This window comes from Pseudoliparis swirei, chromosome 2, assembly GCF_029220125.1.
Source record: "Pseudoliparis swirei isolate HS2019 ecotype Mariana Trench chromosome 2, NWPU_hadal_v1, whole genome shotgun sequence".
In the NCBI taxonomy this organism is placed as follows: domain Eukaryota; kingdom Metazoa; phylum Chordata; class Actinopteri; order Perciformes; family Liparidae; genus Pseudoliparis; species Pseudoliparis swirei.
This window is the reverse complement of record NC_079389.1, coordinates 1437848-1452625: the sequence shown is the minus strand read 5'-3', so window position 1 is coordinate 1452625 and position 14778 is coordinate 1437848. Positions and strand designations below refer to the sequence as shown.

Below are 14778 nucleotides of genomic sequence, written 5' to 3'. Positions count from 1 at the left end.
TGCCAGAGCGACAAACAACTCTCACGTTTCTTCAATACGTCGGACAATCGTTTTCTTTTAGGATTTTTTTTTTTACGAGCCGACTTATTTGAGCCTCTTGGAATGAAATAAAGAATCTGATCGAGTAACACATCTGGAATTCATACGGCAAATATCCATCTTCACTTTCACAATGGTCATCCTGAAAAAAGACAAATCTTAATGCAATAGTCTGTTGAATGTTGTCATGTTGTGATCTAAAGAGACAGAAATACTGGAGAGCGTGGAGCCGCGGAGGATCTTCTGTTCCTCACAGATCACCATCGATGTCACGTGTCCTAATAACCGCCGACTAACCTTAACCACGGACTGCCCAGCAGTGGCGTGTGTCCACTGAAGGCTCCGGGTCCTTCAAAGGACCCTCAGAGTTTCCCTCAGCGACCCCGTTGAGAGCCAGAGAGGCGGCGTGGGGGCGTGGCGGCGCTCTCCTCCCGATGCCCGAAACCCTGACGCCGAGCGGTTTCCAGTCATCGTACTTTGTCGTCTTTAAATATTTGAAATTGTCTCCATTTGTTGTTGTCATCGACTCCTCAGACATGTAAACATGTTGCTGTCCTGCAGCCCGTGTTGCACTGAACACGCCAGATCATTGAGTCCATAGTCACACACACACACACACGTAGAGAGAGACACACAACCACCATGTGACATCAGCTCCCCACGCTGCCGGCCCACAGTCCTACAGCTGCTAATCAAGTCGAATCACACATCAATCAGCACAACTTTTAAAGAGGCCCGGGCCCCCGGGGGCCACTGGACTGCTGAGAGCTGGACTACTGAAAGCTGGCTGAGGTTTTTTTTCTTCTTCATATTTTATTTCCTGGTGTCGTCGGGCCACGGGTTCTGAATTCAACGAGGCGCCCCGCGGATATATCTGGCAGTCTCTCTCCGAAAGGGAAACACGTTCACAGAACCGGCTCCGAAGAGAGAGAGAGAGACGCCATTCGGACCGGACCGCGGGCCGGGCTCCCAGAACACGCTGGAGAGAAGTGATGGCGATGGGGATGATGATGATGATGATGATGGAGAATCAGCCGTTTGTCGCAAAAAACACAGGCGCACGATTGTCAAGTTAAGGGGCGTATGGGGGGGGAGGGGGTATGAAATCAGGGTGAGTTTTATCTGGAAGGAAACATGCGCATATAGAGTGTCCTTTTATTCCCCTCTTAGGATACAAAGTGATTTTTCAGCCACTTTCCCCCTTTCAAGTCCCCCCCCCCCTCCTCCCCACCCCCTGACGGTGCATGTGCCCGCCGGCGTCCAGCATACCTATGGGGGGGGGGGGGGGGGTGCTGACAGCTGACACAATGAGCATCTCCGCGCGCACGGCTGATTGTATTTTTTTTCTTCTCACGTGCAGCCTGACTTGACTCAGCCTCCCGGTCTCTACTCGTCACCGCCCGCCCGCGACGCCCCGCGCCGGGGGGCCGGGGGGCCGGGGTGACCTTGCGGGAGCAGCGGCTGCTCAGAGTTGATAGCGCCGAACCCAGAGGAGTGCAAAGAGAAGCCGGTACCTCGTCCTGCTGCTGGCTCTGGCTCGGCCGCGGGGTCGGCAGCTTCTTGGTGGCCGTCATCGTAAACTCCGCGCGGGATTACAAACTTGGCTGAATCCGAGGGAACAAAAAAAAAAAGGAAAAATAAATTCTCCCAGATACCCCGTTTTCTTCCGCGAAAAGACAAAAAAAGTCAGGAGGACGGAGGACGAAGGAAGGAGGAGAGGAGGACAGGAGGAGAGGAGGATAGAGGAGAGGAGGATGCGGCGAGCAGAGCGCCGTCTTGTCAACTGCGGAATCTTAAACAGGAGTGTGAGCGGGTAAGGAGGCTAGGAGAGGAGGATGGAGGAGGAGGAGGAGAAGAGGGGGTGAAGGGGGTGTGCGCGGATCCGTCACGATTAAATATCTGCGAGGTCTTGGACGCGCGATCGTCTGACGAGAGAGAGAAGCCAACGGAGCGCGTGCGATCACATCAGCCCCCGGACCCGGGGAGGAGGAGTAAGAGGAGGAGGAGGGGGGATAAAGGGGAGGAGAGTTTCAGACACGCTCCTCGTCACGGAACCGAAGAGAGCAGAAGTGTTCTCACATCTCTCCCTCCGCCACTTCTTTGTGCGCGGCTGGGTGGTGAAGGAGAGGAGGAGGGGGGGGGGGCCACCCTGTCTGCCCGTCTGAGTGACGCTGTGACAGTTTTATTAATGGGTGCTGACTTCGCCCCGAGTACCGGAGCCCGGAGCTGTCCGCGGTGCTGAACGCTCATCTTCGCTCCTCGTTGGGCGCGCGCGTACCCAACTCTGCCTCTCCTTTTTTTTTCACCCACATGCTATACATGTCGGCCGTGTTCTCAGTTAGCCTGCTTCTGTTTCTCCACTTAATAATCATGCTGTTGTTGTTGTTGTCGTTGTTGTTGTTGTCACACAGGAGCCTTCACTCGGCGCTGTGCTTAAACGGCCAATGGGAGGAGATTCATAAGAGACGGATAAATACGCGCGAGCCAGAGCGGCAGTCTGAGTCCTTAGCGGGGACGTGACGCCTGTGGCCCCGCTGGCCCTCACCACGGAGCGGCATGCAGGTCCCTGAACCATCGATATCTGATATCTGCATTTGACTTTTGACTCTGAACCACTGAGCTTATTAAGGACTGGGAGGGGCAATAACTCGCGCACACACACACACACACACACACACTCTGGCTATTGCCATACAAGACAACACACAGTGGTGGACAATCAATGTTAAAGATACTTGTACTTAACCCTATATATATAGATATATATTTGTGTGTGTGCTATTGGCCTTTCATTCCTCAGATGGCTGGAAACGAGGAGTCATCACCACTTTAACTCTTTTTAATTTCCAGTGATGCTGGAATAACAGGTGTAAATACCTGAGCCACTAAAGAAGTATTGTTGATCGTTTGCTTCGGTCTGAGCCCGAGATGCATCGATCAGATAACTGTGATGTCACTTCCCTTGTTGCTCTCAGTAATGTTCCCTGGACCAAGTTGTTTCCTGTGAAGATGAACGTTCTTTGAAAGGCTGACTGCACGTCACGAGCAGACGTGGACGTGTTTTGTTTGACGTGTCGGATGCGTGGAAGATGAGGACCTGAGAGACATCGTCAGGCTTCACGTTGCATACGGTGAACAGTTGGAGGATGAAACACTGACTCCAAACGTTCTGCTAGAACTACGGAGAACAGCAGAGCATCAGATCCACCGCCCACTGAGCCAGATCCTCGTTAAGCTTTCCACTGTAGGGAATGTTGGAAATCAGCTCCATGGGACACTTTAAACCAGAGCCTGTACAACAAACTCAACAACTCATAACTGATCACTAAATCAACAAACCAAATATTATTTTGAAAAAAAAATGTTTTCCCAGGATGGTGGTCTTTCTAATCCTAAAGTCCCGTAAATGTAGACAGTTTAAATAACACTGTACACACAGACAAATAAAGGTTCTCAAATGGTTCTTTAAAGGCTTTATGGTTCTACGAAGAACCATCACATACTGGAGAACCATTCTTTCATTTGAGGCACCTTTTTAGGTTATTTGAAGAACCCTCTAAGGCAGGGCTCGCGAGCCAAATATGGCTCTTCCGGTGACGGCATATGGCTCGCAGACAATTTTTAGTTAAAAAAATATATATATCTCCGCCCGCCACCCTGTCATTTTTTCTATAACACCAGATTACAGCAGAAGTAATTTAAGGTCCTTTTTTTAAAGACGTCTTTGTTCTTTTATTAAACTAAACGTCTGTTATTGATCGTCTCTACACAGCAGCATGTCACTCTGTCGCTACGTGTCGCGTTAACACTTCTTGCATGCGGAGCAAAGAAAAAGTCACCTGCAGTAGCAGCCAGAAGCAGCAACAGAAGTCGCAAGCAAGCAGTTTATATATTTTTATATAATATAAAAATACTAAATATCTCAATAAAATATATTTTTATTATATGGCTTGGCTGGCTCTCCAGTCAAAAGGTTCCTAACCCTGGGGAGTGTGGGTTGTCGAGAGAAGAGAAGAGAAACCCAAATAGTACTGTAGTACTATTTATTATTTATTTAACACAACAAAACCACACAAAACCAACGATGACCAAAACAGTCAAACACTGGAATGAGAATGAGACACACAGGGTTTCATATACAGGCAAGGTGAGAGAATTTGGACGGGGGGGACGAGACACAGTGACACAATGAGGGCGGGACAGCAAATCACACAGAAGGAAACAATCAGGACCAGGGACAATCACAGGGAGACAGACGACACAATTCAAAACAAGACACAAACTACAGATCCTAACAGTACCCCCCCCTCAAGGGACGAATTCCAGACGTCACAAGCGTTCCACATGGGTGGGTGGAGGGGAGCCGGAGGAGGGACCAAGGCTGCAGAAGCAGTCCGGGGGGCGGGCCGCAGGACGATCGCCAGGCCAAGGGGCGCGCTCTGGAGGGCGGGCCGGAGGACAAGGGCGGGGAGCTAGGGGACCGGGCTCAGGAGAGGAAGTCACAGGGGTACCGGGGTCTGGGGATGGAGGCTCTGTGGGACCAGGACCAGACGACGAGACATGGGGAACCGGGGATGGACGGGACGGAAGACGGGGAACTGTGACTGATCTGGACGGAGGCGGGATGGGGAGAACCGGGGCCGGGCGGAACGGAGGCGGAACACCGGGGACTGGAACATCGGGACTGGAACCGAACATGGGGCTGGAACGGAACACCGGGGCCTAGAACCAGAACATCGGGGGCTGGAGGCGGCGGAACACCGGGGACTGGAACATGAACATCGTGGACTGGAACCGGTGACGGAACTCCGGGGACTGGAACCGGAACATCGTGGACTGGAACCGGCGACGGAACACCGGGGACTGGAACCAGAACATCGTGGACTGGAACCTCGGGGTCTGGAGCCTGTGACGGAACCGGAACATCGTGGACTGGAACCGGTGATGGAACACCGGGGACTGGAACCGGAACATCGTGGACTAGAACCGGCGACGGAACACCGGGGACTGGAACATCGTGGACTGGAACCTCGGGGTCTGGAGCCTGTGACGGAACACCGGGGACTGGAACCGGCACATCGGGGACTGGAGCCGGTGACGGAACACCGGGGACTGGACCCGGCACAGGGCCAAGGGCCCGGAGGGACTCCCACATCATGGGAGGCTGGCCAGACCAGAACCGGCGACGGAACACCGGGGACTGGAACATCGTGGACTGGAACCTCGGGGTCTGGAGCCTGTGACGGAACACCGGGGACTCGAACCACCAACATTGACTGCAGGGCCCGGAGGGACTCCCACATCTCCTCAAGAAGTACCTGAGAATTAGCTGGCCAGGCAGGAACCGTGCAGCGGAAACTGAAGGCTGGGTCCATTATTGGTGGCTTCGTTCTGTCGTGGGGAGTCCGGGTTGTCGCAGCGAGAGAGGACCCAAATGCCGACAGTACTGTACAAACTATTATTTATTTCCAACAATCACAGACCAGAACAGGACGACAAACACGCGGACCAAACAGTACGAAGCCACACTAGGAATGAGACGAACAGGGTTTACATACACAGGCAAGGTGAGAGGATTGGACAACGGGGAACGAGACACAGGTGAACACAATGAGGGCGGGACCAGCAATCACACAGAAGGAAACAATCAGGACCAGGGCAGCCAATCACAGGGAGACAGACGACACAAGGACTTCCAAACAAGACACAAACTACAGATCCTAACAACCCCTGCTCTAAGGGAATGGTTCTATAAAGAACCCTGGTTTAAAAAGTTCTTTGTGGAACCAGAAATGGTGCCTTAAATAACCATTTTTTAAGGTTCTGAGAGACACATTTATAGGTTCTTTGAAAAACACTCTAATTAAATGGTTCTTTAAAGAACCCTGGTTGAAAAGGTTCTTTGTGGAACCAGAAATAGTGCCTTTAAAGAACCATTTTTTAAGGTTCTAAGACACAATTATAGGTTCTTTGAAGAACCCTCTAAGGAAATGGTTCTTTAAAGAACCCTGGTTTAAAAGGTTCTTTGTGGAACCAGAAATAGTGCCTTAAAGAACCATATTTAAGGTTCTGTGAGACACAGTTCTAGGTTCTTTGAAGAACCCTCTAAGGAAATGGTTCTTTAAAGAACCCTGGTTCTTTGTGGGACCAGAAATGGTTCTTCTATGGCATCACTCTGAAGAACCCTTTTCGGTTCCAGATGGCACCTCCGTGTTTCTGTGTGTATCTACCAACGTAACGTCTAATGGAGAGAGGAAGCCGCTCCTCTGATTTGACCCCGTGACCCCTCCTGCTTTGTTTGGAAGCTCAGTCACAGAGACGAGTCGGTGAAAAACAGCGCGCTCGTATTATCCTAGAAGCCCAGATCGATCCGCGGGCTCCGAGTTGTAGACGAGGTGATCAATCCCACTCTGAAAAGTTAGCCGGTCCGTGTCGGCCTCCGGGCAGCACGGCAGCTGGTTCTGAGAATCACGCGGGCCCATTATTTAGTCATGGCCGCTCCTCTCTGACAGCAGAGTTTCTGTTCTCAGAGGTTTTATCGGTTTTACTAAATGTCAGGTACTGCTTTAAACTCGTTGTACATTTAGATTTTAATGAAACTTCTGTAGTTTTGTTGGTCATGGTCGGATGAATCTGACACAGGGACAAAAGTCAGATGTATTCGGTGAAATAATGCCAACCATACTTCCAACTAAGAGCCCAAATTAAGAAGTTTGAAGTTGTTATCACAATGTCTCTGGATGAAAGTGAACATTTAAAAATCATCCATGGACACCGAGTGGGTCCATTGGTCCATAAAGAAAGTAAATGTGTGTGAATGAAAAGAATACGGAAGCCCTCAACGGACAACATTTTACAATTAGATGTTATACGTTTTCCTGGGAACACATTAAATTATGTCGATAACTAAAGAAAACAAACTTTGTTATCTTAAGATTACCAGATAATAAACCCGTTATCGGGAGAAAACACAAGGTCCTTTCCTCCAATTATTCACAATTTATATTTACCGTCTCATCAGCCCACGGTAAATGCATTTATATGGCCCGGTAGTGACAACACGTCAAAATGAGGACGCAAACTGAGCTGATGATGCAGTAATTAGTAATTACCTGAGTAATTTGTATTTTAGTGGTCTCAGAATCCCTATATATTGATCACTAAAAACACTTGTCATGAAAGAAGCTTTATTGTTATTTATTTTTCATCACGTTTGCCCCCTTGGGCCGAGGACCTTGGGGCAGTTGCTCTCGTGGTAGACCCCAGTCTGTACGCTAATAACCATTTTGAAGTGGATCCCGGACCTATGGAAGCTCGCTACCATCACTGTGAGAAGAAATTAGGACCCTGTAAGTCAGAATTATGACATATTATCTCATAATAATAAAATACTATTTAATAATCATAAAATACTATTTAATAATAATGAGATACTATTGCATTATTTTGACTTATCTCATACTAATGAGATAGTATCTCTTTATTTCGACTTATTATCTCATACTAATGAGATAGTATGTCATTAATACGACTTGAATGTAGAACCCTGGCAGTTATAATTATGACATACTGTCTCATAATTAGAACTTACTATCTCATTATTTCGACTTACTATCTTATAATTATGAGATAGTATGTCATTATTTCGACTTATTTTCTCATACTATTGGGATAGTATCTCATACTAATGAGACATTATCTTATAATTTCGACTTATCTCATAATTTTGACTTATTATCTCATAATAATGACATAGTTTGTCATTATTTGAACTTATTATCTCATACTAATGAGATAGTATCTTATAATTTCGACTTATTATCTCATAATAATGACATAGTATCTCATAATTTCGATTTATTATCTCATAATAATGATAGTATTTTATAATTTTGACTTTTTATCTCATAATAATGAGATACTTTCTCATAATTTCGATTTACTATTCCATAAAAATGAAATGTAATCTCAGTAATACGACCGACAGGTTCTCACAGTGTCGGCACTGTGCTTCCACACTGATCCTCCACAGAGTGAACCTCCTGTCAAATATGTCAAGGATTGGGGAGAGCTGCCAGCGGAAGACCTTCACACTGAGGGCAGACGGAGCATCCCTCTCCACACCCAAAACACTGACGCTCAAATATTGACATCCTGTGTTTGACCCGCTGTACCTTCAGAATGTCAACGACGTGAAAATATTATGAAGTAAACACGGCGTGTAACAGATGTGCAACGAGCACGCGGCGGTTTGTCCTCGAAGGTCAACGGAAGTGTTTGAATTTGAGGTGAAAAGCAAGAGAAAGAGATGTGTTCTATGTGGGCGTGTCAAGTGCATTAGCAGAGCTCATTAGCATAAATCCCTCTTAACCTTTTGCTCGCATTCGCCACTTTCCGAGAGAGGCTAATGGTGTTTGCCTATTTGCAAGAGAGAGTGTTACACACGTTGGACCTGCCCGGATGATGAATCCATGTGATAACCTTTCGATTGTTTCCCTCCCGAGGTAAAGGTTGTTCCTACATGAAGGGGGGGCTCGGTCGGACCACGCACTGTTCTTGAGACTACCGTCGCCGTGCGGCATGTCGCTCCTTGTGTCAGATGCAGGTGCCATTTAGTTTTTAAGGAAATGTACCATTTCTATAGGTCAGTGGTTCTCAACCTTCTTTCAGTGATGCCACCTGTGAAATTATTTCTCAGTCAAGTGCCCTGTGACCAGTGCAACGCCTTTAACTACTAGCACCATTAGCTACTTGCACTGTTAACTACTAGCACCGTTAGCTACTAGCACCATTAGCTACTTGCACCGTTAACTACGAGAACCATTAGCTACTAGCACCGTTAGCTAATATCACCCTTAACTACTAGCACCATTAGCTACTTGCACTGTTAACTACAAGCACCGTTAACTACGAGAACCATTAGCTACTAGCACCGTAAGCTACTTGCACTGTTAACTACTAGCACCGTTAACTACTAGCACCATTAGCTACTAGCACCATTAGCTACTAGCACCATTAGCTACTTGTATTGTTAACTACTAGCACCGTTAGCTACTAGTACCATTAGCTACTAGCACCGATAACTACGAGCACCATTAGCTAATAGCATGATTAACTACTAGCACCGTTAACTACTAGCACCATTAGCTACTTGCACCGTTAACTACGAGAACCATTAGCTACTAGCACCGTTAGCTAATATCGCCCTTAACTACTAGCACCATTAGCTACTTGCACTGTTAACTACTAGCACCGTTAGCTACTAGCACCCTTAACTACTAGCACCATTAGCTACTTGCACCGTTAACTACGAGAACCGTTAGCTACTAGCACCGTAAGCTACTTGCACTGTTAACTACTAGCACTGTTAACTACTAGCACACTTAACTACTAGCACCGTTAGCTACTAGCACCCTTAACTACTAGCACCATTAGCTACTTGCACTGTTAACTACAAGCACCGTTAACTACGAGAACCATTAGCTACTAGCACCGTAAGCTACTTGCACTGTTAACTACTAGCACCCTTAACTACTAGCACCATTAGCTACTTGCACTGTTAACTACAAGCACCGTTAACTACGAGAACCATTAGCTAAGCTACTTGCACTGTTAACTACTAGCACCGTTAACTACTAGCACCATTAGCTACTAGCACCATTAGCTACTAGCACCATTAGCTACTTGTATTGTTAACTACTAGCACCGTTAGCTACTAGTACCATTAGCTACTAGCACCGATAACTACGAGCACCATTAGCTACTTGCACCGTTAACTACGAGAACCATTAGCTACTAGCACCGTTAGCTAATATCGCCCTTAACTACTAGCACCATTAGCTACTTGCACTGTTAACTACTAGCACCGTTAGCTACTAGCACCGTTAGCTACTAGCACCCTTAACTACTAGCACCATTAGCTACTTGCACCGTTAACTACGAGAACCATTAGCTACTAGCACCGTTAGCTAATATCACCCTTAACTACTAGCACCATTAGCTACTTGCACTGTTAACTACTAGCACTGTTAGCTACTAGCACCCTTAACTACTAGCACCATTAGCTACTTGCACTGTTAACTACAAGCACCGTTAACTACGAGAACCATTAGCTACTAGCACCGTAAGCTACTTGCACTGTTAACTACTAGCACCCTTAACTACTAGCACCATTAGCTACTTGCACTGTTAACTACGAGAACCATTAGCTACTAGCACCGTAAGCTACTTGCACTGTTAACTACTAGCACCGTTAGCTACTAGCACTGTTAGCTACTAGCACCGTTAACTACTAGCACCATTAGCTACTAGCACCATTAGCTACTAGCACCATTAGCTACTTGTATTGTTAACTACTAGCACCGTTAGCTACTAGTACCATTAGCTAATAGCATGATTAACTACTAGCACCGTTAGCTACTAGCACCCTTAACTACTAGCACCATTAGCTACTTGCACTGTTAACTACTAGCACCGTTAGCTACTAGCACCCTTAACTACTAGCACCATTAGCTACTTGCACCGTTAACTACGAGAACCATTAGCTACTAGCACCGTTAGCTAATATCACCCTTAACTACTAGCACCATTAGCTACTTGCACTGTTAACTACTAGCACTGTTAGCTACTAGCACCCTTAACTACTAGCACCATTAGCTACTTGCACTGTTAACTACAAGCACCGTTAACTACGAGCACCGTTAGCTACTAGCACCGTAAGCTACTTGCACTGTTAACTACTAGCACCGTTAACTACTAGCACTGTTAGCTACTAGCACCGTTAACTACTAACACTGTTAGCTACTAGCACCATTAGCTACTTGCACTGTTAACTACTAGCACTGTTAGCTACTAGCACCCTTAACTACTAGCACCATTAGCTACTTGCACTGTTAACTACTAGCACCGTTAGCTACTAGCACCATTAGCTACTCGCACCGTTAAATACTAGCATTGTTAGCTGCTAGCACCATTAACTACTAACACCGTTAACTACTAACACCTTTAACTACTAGCACCATTAGCTACTAGCATCGTTGGGAGCTGTGTTTGAAACTGCACTAATGAGTATTTCATGTTTCATTTCCAAATGGCATATGGTGTATAAATCATACATTTGAAATGAATTGTAATCTCAATAAATCCCCTTCCATATCAACACTGTTGATGAACCTTTGTTTCTTCCCTTGCTCTTCCTCATCCACCCAGTGAGTCCACCCAGCCCCCAGAGAGCACCGGGAGACACAGAACACCTTCTGTTCACAGCCCAGGACATGAAAGCCGGTTGGAACAATCTGTATTTCCTGATGATTTCCGACTGATGACCTGCTGCACATTCACAGCTGCTTCCATGTGTGCTCACACAGCCGGGCTGCAGACACACTGATTGCAGGAGCGTTGCTGCGGGATCCGTTACTTCTCAGAGAAAATATCTGCCCCGACTCGTTCTCCAGGCTATAGGAGACTTGCTTTGCTGCATTGCATGTGTGTGTGTGTGTGTGTTTTCTTTCTCAATAAATAGTGAAATAAGACTATTGACTCTTTTTTATTGTTCATGCTGCACCTCTCTGCATTAGACTGTGATAACTGCTCAGGTGAGGTGTGAATTATATGGTCGAGACCGTGACTAGCTGCGCTGGGTGAAATACTTTAAAACGCAGTGGTGGTGGTGGTGTGTGTGTGTGTGGGGGGGGGGTAACAGAGTGGGAGTGAGAGACCCCCCGGGGAGCTGTTCTGCTGAGGCGTCCGCTAGTATTTATGACCCTTGGGCAATTTGGTGGAGACAACCAGGAAGTCCATGAAACCTTCATGGCCACGGCGCCATGCGGCCGAGCCGGAGCGAGGTGAATACAGATTAAACATTAAAGCAGGCTGTCCTACTCTGCTCACACTTTATAATAAAAAAAAACCACATGAATTAAATGTTAAATTCACGGTTAATTACACATCGGTTAATTAGTTAGTATACTGTTGCATAATGAAACATTACTTCATTGTGATTGATTTTTATATTGTTTAATAGAAAGTGATACCAACCCTTCGCATTATAAAAGTACAAAACCGTTCTACATGATCCAGAGCTGAGAACAAAAAGGAGAACTAACTGGAGCTGAAAGTACAACGAGCCCCTAATAACTTTAATATATTTAATTGTCTCATTTGTGTCCCAGTTTTTGACTGTGCATCAAAGTAATGGCTCCAATTATGTCATTAGACAGGATGGATGCGTGTTGACTTTATTTTGGGGCGAAACGCGTCACAACGAGCTGCAGCGAGCGCACTGGTCCAGTGTGACGCGTTCAGGTGGCTCAACCTGCTGCAGACAACATGATGCCTTCAGGTTGCAGTCAGCGCCATTTATTCACCTCTGTGCCCTGGAGGTAAATGAAGGACGCCTGGCGATGTGCACATCCAGGTGCTCTGCAGGTGAATATCACTCCACGGTCTGAGTTATTTCGCTGTTATTCGCAACGCTTTACTCGCGTGAGTTTACTCACTTGACTATTTGTGGCATTTCGCGTCATTCACGCCTTAGAGGGGGCGGGGCTTATCTCTGTGGGTTTACTCAGTAGAAACAGTTGTCATGTCCTTCATCCACCATGAAGAACTCACCACTAGTTCTGCTTCATACTTGTTGATGACATCCCACACACGTCTGAACATTTGACGCCCTCGTGTTTGGGTTAATAACATTATCATATATATATAAATTAGTGCTGTGAAAAATAACGCGTTAACGCGTTATGATTAAATTACAGGTTTAATTCAGGGTTTCTTTTAACGCATTTAACGCATGCGCAGAATGAGCTTCCAATACGTCTGTTGTTGGTCGTCTCTAACCAGCAGCATGTCATTTATGTCTCTACGTGTCGCGTTAACATGTCTCGGCTCTCCGTCTCGCGTGCCGCAGAGCTCCGATGCCGGCGTGTGCGCGCACATCGGGACGAAAAAAAGTCACTTGCACCCCCCCCCCAACAACTCTTCTCGGCTCGCGCGCGGCAGAGCTCCGATGGACGTCACAAAAGCTGACGCTTCATATGGAGTGAGTACCAAACACCATCTCCCGGTACTCACCTGAGTAACTCACTGAAAGAGTTATGTGCACCCCTGTCAGTCTTTTATCAGAAATCTTTATGTTCTCACAAAAATATACCGAGAATATTGGTAATATGTGATTAATCATGATTAATCCACAGAAACCTGTGATTAATTTGATTACAATTTTTAATCGTTTCACAGCCCTAATATAAATATTAGGGCTGTCAATCGAGGTTTTTTTTCTTCTGAAGACTAAATCTTCTAAATGAACGACTAATCACTTCAGACAGCGTGTATTTTAGACACTTGTTTAATTGTATTCTTTTTTAAAGACAAAACTTCACACAGAGCTGTGTTTTCAGAGAGGCTTATACCTATAAAGTGTCAGCGAGGTATTTAATATCGTGGATGATAAATTGTTTCTTCAGTGAAACATCCAGATTAGTAAACAAAGGTGTATTAGAGACCCCATTGGTCCTGTCATCTTTAACACTGAACAGCAGCAGAACCAGTGGCCTTGGTAAACTGACAAATATGTCACGTTAACCCTCTGGAGTCTGGGCTCATTTTCTCGATTTTACAAATCAATGTAAATTCACCTTTTAAAGGCTTTTGCATGTGACACATCCCAGTGTTTCCCCCACCATTCTATCAGGGTGAGGCCCTGCCCCCCTGTAATGTTCTCTATCGCGCCAGATTACAGCAGAAGTAATGTACGGTTCTTTCCTTCAAGACGTCTTTGTTCTTTTATTAAACTAAACGTCTGTTGTTGGTCGTCTCTACAGCAGCATGTTATTCTGTCTCCACGTGTCGTTCACTCTTCTCAGCTCTCCGTCTCGCGCGCCGCAGAGCTCCATGCCGGCGTGTCTGCTCGCGTATCGGGGCGGAGCAAGAAAAAAGTCACCTGCACCTTCCGCCCCGCGTCACCGACACGTCGTCCTCTGCTTCTCTGTGAATATCGAGGAGCAGACGGGAGGAAGGAGGCGGACTGCCGTGGTTTGACACTCACAGGAGTGCAACAACTTCAACGACACCGGAAGTAAACAAAGTTGCGTTAAAATATTTTAGTGCGTTAATCGCGGCCAAATTAATCGCGTTAACGCTGACAGCCCTAATATATATATATATATTTAATAAAAATAAAAAAATATATATATATATTCATGACATCCCCCGTAGGCTCACACAGCTCGGTGACTTTCACCTCTAGGTCTGAATAACTGTCTCTTCAGCTCCACTAGAGCAGCAGTTAGATTCACCATCGGTGGAGCAGCTCAACGCCGATTGGCTTTCGCAACTCGCCGTTCGCCGAATTTTTCGTGCCACGCAATTCGCGTCAAACGCGCCGCCCGGCGAGAATGTTGCGTCTATCGCAACCACTCACGTGTGTACGTTGACTTTGCGCGTGGGATCTACTCGCGCGAAACATTTGCAACGCTGTTGGTGTGAGCGCAGCTTTAGAGCAGCGTTGTTAGAGAAGTCTGAACGTACAGCTGAGGTTCATGGCGCATCGTTACAGTCGGCGACGCACCGGGCTTTTAAGCTATACACACTTTCAAATAAAGTGGGATGATGTAAGGCTTACGGTTTAATCTTTCCTGCAGCACTTTTACATCCACAAAGTCACACGGAAGATGTTCTTTTCATGAAAGCCTGAATAACCAGTTTGAAACAAATGTTCTGAGAAAGAATAAAGACCTA

The 14778-nt window shown here is 46.5% G+C and overlaps 1 protein-coding gene and 1 long non-coding RNA gene across 3 annotated transcripts in view; one reads left to right on the top strand and one right to left on the bottom strand.

Annotated features, from left to right (window-relative positions):
• LOC130208247 (inactive dipeptidyl peptidase 10-like) overlaps positions 1-1801 on the bottom strand; it is a 155689-nt gene extending 153888 nt beyond the window's left edge. For both annotated transcript variants that reach the window (XM_056437272.1, XM_056437281.1), the window contains exon 1: positions 1554-1801. In XM_056437272.1, coding sequence (XP_056293247.1) covers positions 1554-1613 — 60 coding nt within the window. In that variant the 5' untranslated portion in view covers positions 1614-1801. The remainder of the gene's footprint in view (positions 1-1553) is intronic.
• LOC130208262 (uncharacterized) overlaps positions 1-14778 on the top strand; it is a 226752-nt gene that overhangs the window by 91640 nt on the left and 120334 nt on the right. The gene's annotated exons all lie outside the window — the stretch shown is intronic.